General features: G+C 42.4%; 1 protein-coding gene across 1 annotated transcript in view; it reads right to left on the bottom strand.

Moving 5' to 3' along the window:
* Nucleotides 1-1859: 1859 nt before the first annotated feature.
* LOC137432838 (phosphatidate cytidylyltransferase 2) overlaps nt 1860-13591 on the bottom strand; it is a 36605-nt gene continuing 24873 nt past the window's right edge. Inside the window, exons 5-14 of the mRNA XM_068125086.2 lie at nt 12001-12140; nt 11423-11481; nt 10787-10869; nt 10502-10589; nt 10112-10180; nt 6230-6382; nt 5943-6062; nt 5504-5607; nt 2981-3109; nt 1860-2502 (exon numbers count right to left, since the gene is read on the bottom strand). Of these exons, the coding sequence (XP_067981187.2) occupies nt 2487-2502; nt 2981-3109; nt 5504-5607; nt 5943-6062; nt 6230-6382; nt 10112-10180; nt 10502-10589; nt 10787-10869; nt 11423-11481; nt 12001-12140 (961 nt within the window). The 3' untranslated portion in view covers nt 1860-2486. The remainder of the gene's footprint in view (nt 2503-2980; nt 3110-5503; nt 5608-5942; nt 6063-6229; nt 6383-10111; nt 10181-10501; nt 10590-10786; nt 10870-11422; nt 11482-12000; nt 12141-13591) is intronic.

Below are 13591 nucleotides of genomic sequence, written 5' to 3'. Positions count from 1 at the left end.
TCCCTACTGTGAAGCATGGTGGTGGCAGCATCATGTTATGGGGATGTTTCTCATCAGCATGGACTTGGCACATGGCAGGACAGAATGGAAAATGGAAGGAGCAAAACACAGAAAATTCTTACAGGTAAACCTGCTGCCCTGTGCAAGGAAGCTGAAATTGGGACGGAAGTTCACCTTTCAACATGACAACGATCCGAAGCACACAGCCAAAGCTACATTGGAGTGGCTAAGGAACAAAAAGAGAAATGCCCTTGAGTGGCCCAATCAGAGCCCCGATCTGAATCCAATCGAAAATCTGTGGCATGACTTGAATATTGCCGTTCATCAACACTCCCCACACAACTTGACTGAGCTTGAACAGTTTTGTGCAGAAGAATGGGCAAATATTGCCCAATCAAGGTGTTTCAAACTTGGGAGAGACCAATCCCAACAGACGCACAGCTGTAATTGCTCTCAAAGGTGCCTCCACCAAGTATGAACTTGGGGGGGGGGGGGGCGGGGGGGGGGAGGGAAACACTTATCCAACCAAAATATTCTCGTTTGTATTTTTAATTAATGTTCTGAAATTTGTAGAATTTGCTTTTCATTTGGAAGTTGTGGGTTACGATGTGTAAATAAAGGTGGAAAAAGTCTGATTTAATGCAATTTAATTCCAGGCTATAAGGGAACAAAAGGGGAAAATTTTGAAAGGGGGTGTGGGCATTCTGTGTGTGTGTGTGCGTATATATATATATATATATATATATATATATATATATATATATATATATATATATATATATATTGATAGATATCTTCACAACACAGAGACAAAGCCATATAACGAAAAGAGTGCTTCTAGAAAACAAATCCCACCGATCGATTGAACAAGCTAAAAAGCTAACCTTTCTGCCACACCCTCAAACAAAATTAAAACTCATCATCCTCACGAACTCCAATTGTCACACATGCTCGCTCGAAGAGATCTTCATCGAGTAATCATTTTGGAAAGCTATCGCTGAGGTCAAGCACCTGCCGTGGACCACGTACATTGCGGTACGCTCTTTGAAACAGATTGCTTCGTTCTTCAATGCCGGGAAAGTCCCGCTCTTATCAAACTGGAGTAAGAACCCAGCTAGCGTTCCACAGAGGTGTTTCCGTACCTGTTTAGCCCAAGGACCCAGTTAAAAATCATTATCCCGAGTGTAGCGAATCGGGTCGCTCGTCATGGCAGGCCCGTTGAATTGCCAAAACTGAGATCAACAAAGCTTGGACAAAACATTTCAGACAGACTTTCAAAATAATATGCGAAAACGGAGGGGAGGGATAGTTCAAAGAGTCCTCAGCCAAACATACGTGCAATAAATGTTAAGCCAATAACTCCACTCACTCTCCCACCTCCCCGCTCCCAATACCCACTCATAGAATACTGCATTTCACCCATTAACGCTAAAATTTCTAAACCACATCAAACAGCACGCTTGGGATTGCTTAAAACGATCTCACTGAACATTACAGTGCCAAACCATTGAGCTTAACATACTTAAAACCTGACGACGATGGCGACCTGATTAACCTGCTGCGGATTTGCTTGTCAGATGAGTGAGAGAGAGAAAAAGATAGCTCCACCTGATGAGCAAGCTTGCTGAACTTCTCCATTTGAACTCGATGCCCTGTTCATCCTGTTGGGCTTCACGTGCAAATACCAAGCCAGTAGATTCAAGCGGCGAACCAGCCTTATTAACCATCCCAATGGAAATCCTAATCTACCTTCATTCACCGTTACTGATTGCATCGTGCGATACGTGAAATGGTGGATATCAATCAGTATCAACGAAGCCAACGCCATTCACCCTCTCAAATGTGATATCCAGTCAAAGTCTTGTGAACGACTTTGTATTGTCCAAAATATCATCATTGAAGGAAAAAATAAATTAGCATAACTTAATTTAGGCATTTTTGAAGGTGAGAAGGGATGACAAGGGGGATTGGTAAACAACTTCAAGATACTTCAGAACTGGAATTATGGCATACCTCAGCTTATAAAAGAAGCAAAATAAATAAAACTCTTGAGTTGCCCAGCTTTGGCAGAAGAGGCATCATTAGCCACACAACTACCAATGGAGGCTTGTTATAACTTGAGCAAAACCCTTACAGTGACACAAAAAGCACAGTTTGTTTCCAGTGACTAACAAATAACAAAGAAGCCGTTAAGTTTGGCAATACTGAAACATGGAGATTAAAATGATTACATTCTGATTACATGTGCCTTGCCAGGAGTGTCGGTTCAGTAGCATGTGACAGCCCATCCAGTAGATATTATCTTTAATTAATTTATTATTATTATTACTATGTTGTAATCCAGAAGTACTGTCTTCTATGAATATCTTGCACCGAATGGCTTTTGATGCGGTGTTTCTGGATCCCCTCTGCAGAAAAAGGAGCCTTCTCCTAAGGAGTCTTCAGTTCTTCGCCAACAATCAAACCCACAACACCGTAGGCAGTCATTACTGGTGCACAGCCCTGGTAGGAAGAAGAAATTATGAAACAACTAGAAAGTATCTCAAAAAGCAAAGCCCGTCCACATCTGCTTTGTACTCAAACTAAACGACGATGATAACATCTAGAAATGTAAAAAAAAATTAAATTAGTGCCAACCATTCATAATACATGTCAACAGTTTGTTTAAAATAAAAAGTTGACACACACACACACACACACACACACACACACACACACACACACACACACACACACACACACACACACACACACACACACACACACACACACACACACACACCTATGCGGGCGGACTAATAAAGTGCCTGCATCTCTGATAACCTTAACCGCTTCCTCTTTATTGTGTGAAACCATACTTCATCAGCTGCAGCCTAATCTCCTATGGTGCTATAAGTTCCATATAAAACCTTTAGCTCGAGACCAATTCCACATTTTTTGTAAGAACTGATAATTGCAACCATCGTATCAAAGAACTTACCCCTGTTGCTCCTCCGCTGGCAATACACCCCTTTTCAACAAGATATCCTGCAGCAAGGTGAAGAATTGGAGTTGCTGTTCAGGCCGAAGAAACAGAACCTGCTGAAGCAGCTTGGTGGGGTTTGGGCCCCTAGGGACAGAGCAGATACGTCAATTAAATGTTGGTCGAAAAATTTAATTGAAATCTAAATTAAATCCCACTATATATGTACAATGTATATATGAACTATATATATGAACTCCCACTATATATAAACTCCATTCAATGTACAATGTGCGCCGAGTGGGTTCATCAAAAATGTAGTGGCCTGAGAGGGTCATTAACCAGTGTGGCAGCTACATTCAAGTGTAAGGTGTGCACAGAGGGAGCTGCAGATGGAGGAAATGTTGAGTTGGATCTTGGAGACGGCGTGAAGCTGGAAGGTGTGAAAACATTTTGCTACCTCGGAGACATGCTGAATGGAGAAGGTGGATCAGACTCTGCAACGGTTGCTGGAGTGAGATGTGCATGGAAGAAATTTCGGGAACTGAGTGGCGTGCTGATGAGGAGGGGCGTGTCGTTGAAGCTGAAGGGAAAGGTGTATGCTGCATGTGTGAGAAGTGTTATGATTTATGGGAACGAGACATGGGTAATGAACGTAGAGCAGCAACGAAGGCTGGAAAGGGTGGAAATGCGAATGGTTCGGTGGATGTGTGGAGTATCGTTGAGAGAGAGGAAGACAAATGATGAATTGCGAAAGATGATGGGAAAAGAGCCTGTGATGGATGCTGTGAAGAGAAACAGGTCGAGATGGTTTGATCATGTGTTGAGGAAGGATGAAAGTGACTGGTTGAGAAAAATGATGGAAATGAATGTGAAAGTAAGTAGAGGACGGGGAAGACTAAGAAACACTTGGCTAAAGGTGGTGGAAGAAGAAATGCGGGCAAGGGGGTTAACAAGGGGAGATGCAGAAAATAGGGCAAATGGAGAAGATTGTCATGGGACCCGCAAGGCTAACCCCCGCTCTAGCAGGGAAAATGGCCTTAAAATGCCTGTTGTTGTTGTTGTATATAAAATAAGGCAATTCTCTGTGTGTATGTACATCTGATATTTATAGAATGGGAAACGGCTCGGTCAATCTCTATCAAAACTTGCATATGTGCTTGGGGTACCCAGGGTCAGGCCGTAAGCACAAAAAATGCCCCCGTCTCCCAGGAGGGTGGGTAAACGCCTTACGAGTTTTGCCTGCACACGTGGAATAGTGCAGGTGGTTTACTGACCTCCTGCTGGAGAGAGGGGGGATTACTAGCCATGGCACAAAATATATTTGCTCCACCTCCCTCCCGATTGCCCCCTTCCCGCCCCTCCACTCCACTCCACTCCACTCCACTCCACTCCACTCCCACCCAGCCGCTCACAAAGGGAGCAGTCAGGCGGTTCTATAAACCAAAATTCAAGAAAATCAGGAGCAGCCTGTTTTGTACTGCAGTTCAAGATCCAGTCACGTTATGAGGCAACCACAAGTTCAAGCACTATGCAGGGTGGTGCAAGATGGACTGATATGAATGAATGAATGAATGATCGTTTTAAGGCCATTTTCCCCGCTAGAGCAGGGGTCAGCCTTGCAGGCCCCATGCCAATCATGGTTCCCTGTTTGAGGCAATGTTTTTATGGCCGGATGCCCTTCCTGGCGCCAACCCTTAGTCGCCTCTTACGATGCGCAGGGATACGGTGTACCTATTCTAAACCAGGGTACACACCGGGATCATTCATCCCAGCAAGCTGGTACTCAATTTGCCGACCTCGGAAGGATGACAGGCTGAGTCAACCCCCCTGGTGTTAATTTAGCTATCGACCAGGATTCGAACCCATGATCCTCAAATCCCAAGCCGGCACCCTAACCGCTAAGCCAACACCAGGCTAGATGGACTGATACATCGACGGATATTGTGTCAACTGTTTGATTAATTTCTAACATCCTTGTGTTTCAAGTAAAGCATGCACAGGAACTCGAATGACCTTTTGTTGCTGTTGAAGGTTAGTGTCTATCTGCATCAGCGGACAAGTACAACAATGGATGGAATCAATGGAACGTTGATTGAGGTACGCTAATCACCGTTGGAAACAAGGAAAAGCTCATGTTTTGGGCATCAACTCTTCGTCGGTGTAAAAGAAGGTTAACACCAGAAATGTCAGCTTCTCCATCAGTCCTCACAGGGGTTAGTATACCTTGATCCATGTTCTATGGATTACATCCAAAACATGTACACAGTCCTCCATAAGACTTAGACACTGTGGGATAAATAAAGAAAAACCCTTTATTTAAATCCGCAACCTCTATCATAAATGCAAACAAAATTCAATGTACATTGCAGTTAACAGTGCAAGAAAATATTAGGCCGACTCAAATAATCATATGGCTGTAACAGCCATAATCTTGATTGAAGAACATCCCAGTCCATACGCTCTACAGTTCCCTTCTCCTCTGCTCAAAACTAATACCGTCCTACCCCTACCATGATGACTCACTCGAGTTGAACCCACCTGATGAAGCTTGCCACGTACACGTGCACAAATGTCGCCATGAGGTACTGGCAGTCAAAGCGATCCATGATGCCCCCATGTCCAGGAATAGTGTTGGCAAAGTCCTGCAGAGGAACCAATGGTGGCAAGGACAGAAGACGTAGCTTTGAAATTTGTACTCCAGAACTGCACCTCTATTTTTCAAGTTACATTGATCCATTAGGTGCAAGCCATAGGGACCAAAGATGTGATTAAGTATTTATTTTTGGGTTTTTACACAGAATTCTTCACTCATGAAAGGGCTAAACAGAGGGCAGCAGCATTCTTAACAAATTAAAAACGGTCAAAAAGTAGAATAGGCCAAACTAACATCATGAGCTCGGCAGGTGGTTACAAATATATACTATTAGTGCCACCGACAATGTCACCAGTGCGGCAGAAAGTCCGTGTTTACAATTACCTTTATTTTGAAAGCGCGCTTGAAGCCACTGGCAAAGAACCCTCCAAAAGGGCTGATGAGTGAAGCAAATGTAGACAGGGCGATGCTGTGGATCTGGAATGGGTACAACTTCACTGTCTCCTGCAGACAGGAAAAGAGGGAAACAAGGAAAAGTGGTGGGTGAGATAGATAAATTATTTGACCGGGTCGTTTGTAATAGACGAGACCGATATGGGTTTGAGCAGACATCATGCAAAGGGAGCGAATAGACGTGGTGAAGCCATGGTGATGAATAACATTAGTACTACCCAGCCTGAAATGGAGCGCAACGTTGCAGGCACAGTGTAGTTCTGTAATTGGAACAACTCCGAAGGCTCACAGTCCACTCCGAAACTGTTGGTCACGCTGTTGTACTCGAAAGGGCACACGAAGCAGGGGTACCCAGCCAACACGTAAGCAAGCTAGAGCAACACAGCATTTGCAGAAGGTCAGAGAAGACATCCTCCAAAATTAGCTTCCAATTCAATTTCAAGGTAATTTCTTTATCATTCGTGAAAACACAACATGAATCTAGAATCCCAATATTTTGAACCAATGAATCACATAAAGAGTTAAATCCAATCTGATATGATCAGTCCCAAAAACTTGAAGATTATCAGGGCACCATGTTACATGTCGAATAGCAAATTGACCTGGTAAGCCCCATTCTCTGCAGGCCAAATTAGGGCGGATTTGGAATATGACCCACGTACCAATACAAAATGACCTAATTTTTTGGAAAGTTATTGTGAGATTTTGATCATCCACCCTTGAATGCTGGCACACTGGACACCCAGCTTAACCGCTCTGAAGGATGATGCATGCATCGAAGCAATACTCTGCCTGGGAAGTGCCAGGAAGACAGTGCATACAGTGCCTTCAGAAAGTATTCACATCACTTGACTTTTTCACATTTTGTTGTGTTACAGCCTGAATTTGAAATGGATTGCATTGAGATTTTTTGTTACTGATCTACACATAATACCCCATAATGTCAAAATGGAATTTTTTATTGTAATATAAAAAATAAAAAAAAGCCGAAATGTCTCGAGTCAATAACTATTCAACCCCTTTGCTATGACACTCCAAATTGAGCTCAGGTGCATCCAATTTCCTTTGATCATTCTTGAAATGTCTCTACAACTTGATTGGAGTTCACCTGTGGCCAATTCAATTTATTGGATATGATTTAGAAAGAAACACACCTTTCTATATAAGGTCCTACAGTTGACATTGCATTCCAGAGCAGAAACTCAATCATGAAGTCCAAGGAACTGTCTGTTGAACTCCGAGATAGAATTGTGAGGAGGCTTAGATCTGGCAAAGGGTATAAAACAATTTATAGAGTGTTGAAAGTTCCTAAGAGCACAGTGAGCTCAATCATTAGGAAATGGAAATAATATGGAACTACCCAGGCTCTTCATAAAGCTGGCTGTCCGACCAAACTGAGCAACCCGGAAAGAAGGACCTTGGTCAGGGAGGTGACCAAGGACCCAATAACCGCACTGACAGAACCTGCCGGAAGGATAACGGTCTCTGCAGCACTTCACAAATCTTGGCTTTATGGGACAGTGACCAGACAGAAGCCACTCCTGAGAAAAAGGCACATGACAGCACGCCTGGAATTTGCAAAAAGGTACATGAAAGACTCTAAGAGCATGAGTCAAAAGATTCTGTGGTCTGATGAGATGAAAATTGAAATCTGGCCTGAATGCTGTGGTGAAATATGATGTAACGTCTCGAGCTTGAAGAGAAGATTCAGTTGGAGGGCCGACCTTGAGGGAGCTTATACAAGTCCAGACTGTTCGGCGCTCAGTCTCATGGCATTCTGTTACCCTAGTACCAAGAGACTATCGGGATTAACAGGTACGTAATTGCTTACTTGCGGGGGGCTTGGAGGAGCTTGGAGTTGTTTGTTTTTGATTGCTTCCTTTGTAGTGCTAATGATTGTGCATTATTTTGTGTTGTAGGATGAGTGGAGATATAGTTCAATAAAACCTCATTACTTGAAAGAGGTCTGAGTATTGATTTACAACAAATGCAAAGTGCTACACTACAGGTCAAAAGTTTAGGTACACCCAACTTTTTTTGTTATTTTACTGTTTAATGTGAAAAATGAATGTAAAATGTGAACAAAACTCTTACCAAAGATATAGCTGCTTATCTACTGACAATATATTGTGCTTCAATGCATCTTTCTTGTGTGAAACGTAGGTTTAAGGCAATTTTTGGAAATAGGTCGAAAAGTGCAATACTAAATCCAAACTGAAACACGAAGTTAATTTTATTAATGTTTCATCTCAGGAGCAACAACTGTTTACAAATACTCTGCTCTGTGTAGCATGAATGTTTGTGCTTAGTTTCTTCATCACGTGCATTGTGTATTATTGCCAGGCGTTGCAAAAAAAATGTTTACAGAAAGGCCAGCCATACAATCTAATGAGTGTTTTTGTGTTTGAGATTGTATGAACATGGGTGCCAAAGCTCAGCTAATACCAGAAAAAAGACAGGCAATTGTAACTTTGAAAAAAGAAGGCCAATCCTTGAGAGAAATTGTAAAAAATTACAAGTGTCAGTAAATGCAGTTGCTTGTGCCATTAAACGACATAACGAAAATGGTAGAAATGCAGATAGAAAACGTTCTGGTCGACCAAGAATCACAACAGAATTGCAGGACAAGTAATCTGAATCACCAGTCTGCGCAACAGACGTCTTACAGCACTGGATATTAGAGCCCAGCTAAACAGCTCCAGCATTGCAAATATTTTAAGGCCTTCTTTTCTCAAAGTTGCAATTGCCTTTCTTTTTTCTGGTGTTAGCTTAGCTTTGGCACCCATGTTCATGCAATCTGTAACACAAAAACACTCATTAGATTGTATGGCTGGCCTTTCTGTAAACATTTTTTTGCAACACCTGGCAATAATAGCCATTGCACGTGATGAAGAAACTAAGCACAAACATGAATTCCACACAGAGCAGAGTATTGTAAAAAGGTTTTTCTCCCGAGATGAAACGTGAATAGCATTATCTTTGCGTTTCAGTTTGGATTAAGTATTGCACTTTTCAACCTATTTCCCAAAATTGCCTTAAACCTACGTTTCACACAAGAAAGATGCATTGAAGCACAATGTATTATCAGTAGATAAGCAGATATATCTTTGGTAAGAGTTTTGTTCACATCTTATGTTCATTTTGCACATTAAACACATTATGTTGGGTGTACTTAAACTTTTGACCGGTAGTGTACATCTGGTGGAAACCGAGAACAGCTCATGACCCATCTAATACCATGCCTACTGTGAGCATGGTGGTGCAGCATCATGCTATGGGTATGCTTTTCAGTGGCAGGGACTGGGAGACTTGTACGGATAGAGGGAACAATGAATGGAGCCAAATACAGGCAAATCCTTGAGGAGAACCTGCTTCAGAGTGCAAAAGACATTAGACTGCGGTGAAGATTTACGTTCCCACAAGACAATGACCCAAGCATACAACCAAAGCAACATTGGAATGGCTCCAGACAAGAACGTCAAAGTCCTTGAGTGGCCCACCCAAAGCCCAGACTTGGTACCATTGAGAATCTGTGGAATGACTTGAAGATTGCTGTTCACCGACGATCCCATCTAATTTGACAAAGCTTGAGCAAATATGCAAGGAATAATGGGAGAAACTCCACAAATTCAGGTGTGCAAACCTGATACAGACATCCTCAAGAAGACTCAAAGCTGTAATCGCTGCCAAAGGCTCTTCTATGAAGTATTCACTTGGGGTTGAATACTTGTGTATTTTTTAAGATATCACTCTATTTCATTTTTATTCAATTTGTAAAAATTACTATAAAAAAAAATTCCACTGACATTATGGGGTATTTATTACCTGTAGATCAGTGACAAAAAAAAATCTTTCCATTTTAAATTCAGGCTGTAACATAACAAAATGTGAAAAGAGTCAAGGGGTGTGAATACTGTCTGAAGGCACTGTAGCTGGCACAGGAGTCGAGCACAGACAGCTGAATGTTGAGTGCAATACCTGTGAGTTATCCTGATAGCCCCACATTGCCCACGTCATAGGAAAATAATTAATTTATAAACAAGAAACAAATTGATTAAACTTTCCTGATGGAACATTAAATGGTGCAATGCAAGTCTTACCAGAATTCCGAAAATTACTGTTGAGAAGAATCCACCAATGAACCCCTCCCAGGTTTTCTTCGGGGACAGCTGTCGAGTAAGACACATGGCTAATTAATAATGACATCAGGCAATGAGAGGGTTTGGGGTCTTCAACGGTAGCACGCATGATGTAACAATCACAAAGCACGCCGTTACAAGAAGGCTTTGGGAAAATTGCACGTTGTAACGATGCGACATGCCATTAATTATGTGAGGTCTCGGTGCGTGGTTAATGCTTGTCACAGATGCTCAGTGTGGGAGGAAACAGCTGTCAAAGTGTCATCTTGGTTCACGTAACAATGAAAACAAGAAAGAGCCTCCAGAACACGTCGATAAGGCTAATATGACTGCAGGAGAATAACAGCGCACCTTAATCAGAGGTGTTCGGCCAAAAAAGAAGCCAAACATGTATGCCATTATATCGTTACAGATGACCATCGAGATGGGCACGATAAACCTGGGAAAAAACAAACAAACAAACAGGAATTGCAGCCTCACGAGGAACCGAGATTCTAGATACATTTTACACAAATATGACTTGAAAATAGAAATAGTTTCTAACAATGTAATCAAAGTAATACCTTGAATAAAGAATACTTTATGACATTTCAAGGTATTTGATGGAGTTACGTGACGCCGAGGTTGCTTACTCACCAAATCATTCCCTCAATAAGATTATGGATGACGAGGTGCGACTGCGTGACGACGATGAGCAACGTGACATGTGTCCAGCCAAACTAGAAGGAAAACAGCACAAACGACACATTTGGACAAAAGCGACAAATCGTGCAGACAACAAGTCTTCATTTTCAGCAGGACTCGTGGAGCAGCTTCCCGAAAAAGAGTCGTCCAACCGCCGTTGGACAGACTCTTTTTTTCGGAAGTAAAACATCCAAGCGTACATGGACATAAAGGCACATCGGGCAAGCTAACGCAATACAAGCATTTTGACCCCGTTTGACGTTTGGATGTGGAGGCAGCGATCGTGTCGCAGGGATATTAAGCTGCCACAATTCTCCACAATGCAAATGTTGGAATCGAAGCTATCGTTTTGTTCAATATAAACATTAAAGCGAACGTCATGAAACATTGTGTTGAACAGCCAGGCTGCCAAGACGACAAGGAAGTAAATGAAGAATAAAAGTGAAGAAGCATCGGTGCTCAGTCCAAAGCCCATCCCAAACACAGAGCACTGCACATTGAATCTCACATTCGAGTCTCACAATTGGCTAAAGATTGGCCAGTTTAATAAGATTCAAACTCGATGTCGTCACACAGTTTAACACTTACCATGTAAAACTGCAGCCGGTAATGCTTCTTCACCAGGCTCAGCACAAACATGCAAAACCCTGTGGCACATTGATGCAGCAATTAAGAAAGTGGGGCTTCATCATCACAACAAGTGTTTAAGATTTGGGAGAGGGTGGGGGGGGGGGGGCATGACATTTCGCACTGGGAGAATGTGGGAAGCATACAAGGTGTGGAAAAAACATACACGTTGTTGGAACATATCGACGCTCCATTGGACAAAGAAAGAAAAGTGGGAAAGAGAAGGGCTTGGCCAATAATCAGGCTATCACACAAACAAACCATACTCTGAAGTCGGTGGCAACTTGTGCAAATGGCAGTAAACATTTTGACAACAAAGATGTCAATGATGAGGCTGCATCACATCACACTTATCTCCATAAAGCCTTTACAAAATGCAAATAAAGAAAGCCCGTGCTCGTTCAAAATATATCACAAGCCATCAGGGCTATTTCATAGACTTTTCCTGAGAGCACGTATATAAAAGACTACCCGGCCTGCGATAGGGCCCGTCAATGCATGCCATTCAGCCTACGAGCCTATATTGAGGGCATCCTCACCAGCCAAGTACATCGTGAATGAGATGAAACGATGGTATCGCATGAGTAACCGCAAAAGCTCCTCCCTCTGCACCAGTGTGAAGAAGTAGTCTGCTACAGTCTCTCCATAAAAGAAGTAGTTCACACAAAGCAGGAAGTACCTGCAAGAGCAGACACACATTATAGTACGAGCCAAATAATTGAAAGGATGTTTCTGCAATCTACAACCTAATTACATTTTAAGACAAGCTGAAACATTTCCTTCACATGGCACAGAAAAGAGCATTTCAGGATATTTACAGGTGTAAAAGAGCTACAGCTGATGCATAAACGTAGTTGGAACATCTCCATAATGGAAATGAAAGGGAGCACTTCAACTGATCGAGAAGGGGTGGTTTAAGGAACAGTTGAAGCGGGGTACTGGTCAGAGAGATGACAACTTGAAGATGATTCAAGCTTACACAAGGTGATGCGCCATGTTCCCAAAACAATAATCCTGCTGAACCCTTACTTTGAAAAAGCAGAAGCAGTAACAAAGTTGAGGATTTCTCAATAGTTAACTTTCAACCAATGACTAGCTTGTGCTTCTGTCACGTGACATGTCAAGCTTTAATCAAGTACATCTGCTTCACCATCAATGGCATTTAGTTTGAATGCCGGTCAGAAAACCGAGTTATAAATAAGTTTATTCGTCTATGATTATTCCTAAGGTGGATCTTTGCTCATGGTGGGTGGGAGTATTATTACTAAAAAAGGAATTAAATCTGGATTGGGATCCCTGACTATAAATCTCCCAATCGTTCCGACACGAACCTCACCATTTATAAACATGTGAGAAACGACTTGTTTCACAGACATGTGGCAAGCTGGATTAGGCCCTGAATGTTTACGAAGCAAAGAAAAAAAAGGTTTTCTGGTCCTGCAGGAAATTACAAAATTTCAGGTTATTCCAGGACAGCATTAATAGAAGTTGTTGAAGATTCATAGAGAAAATACTTTGTAAAATATCATACAACGGTTGCTGGGGGTATAGGGGAAAGGTATAGGTATAGGAAAGGTATAGGGGATAAATATAGTATAGGTATAGTATAGGTATAGGGGACAAATGGAGGATAAAAAGCTTGTATGTAAAAAGTTGCACAAATTAAACTTATTCTGCAGTCACACCTGGTGTTGGCTTAGCGGTTAGGGTGCCGGTTTGGGATCCTAGGATCCTGGGTTCGAATCCCAGTCGATCGCTAAATTAACGCCAGGGGGGTTGACTCAATGACTCAGCCTGTCATCCTTCCGAGGTCGGCAAATTGAGTACCAGCTTGCTGGGATGAATGATCCCGGTGTGTACCCCGATTAAGAATAGGTACACCATATCCCTGCGCATCATAAGAGCGTGACCAAGGGTTGGCGTCAGAAAGGGCATCCGGCCATAAAAACATTGCCTCAAACAGGGAACCATGATTGTCATGGGGCCTGCAAGGCTAACCCCTGCTCGAGTGGGGAAAATGGCCTTAAAACGATCATTCATTCATTCACACATTAGTTTGCCTCACCTTGTTAAATGATAAAACAGCACAAAACCATCAGCGCTGCAAGACTTGGGATGCGAAATTAAGAG

This window comes from Myxine glutinosa, chromosome 8, assembly GCF_964187855.1.
Source record: "Myxine glutinosa chromosome 8, kmMyxGlut1.1, whole genome shotgun sequence".
NCBI classification, from domain to species: Eukaryota; Metazoa; Chordata; class Myxini; order Myxiniformes; family Myxinidae; genus Myxine; species Myxine glutinosa.
This window is presented reverse-complemented; position numbering and strand designations above follow the sequence as displayed.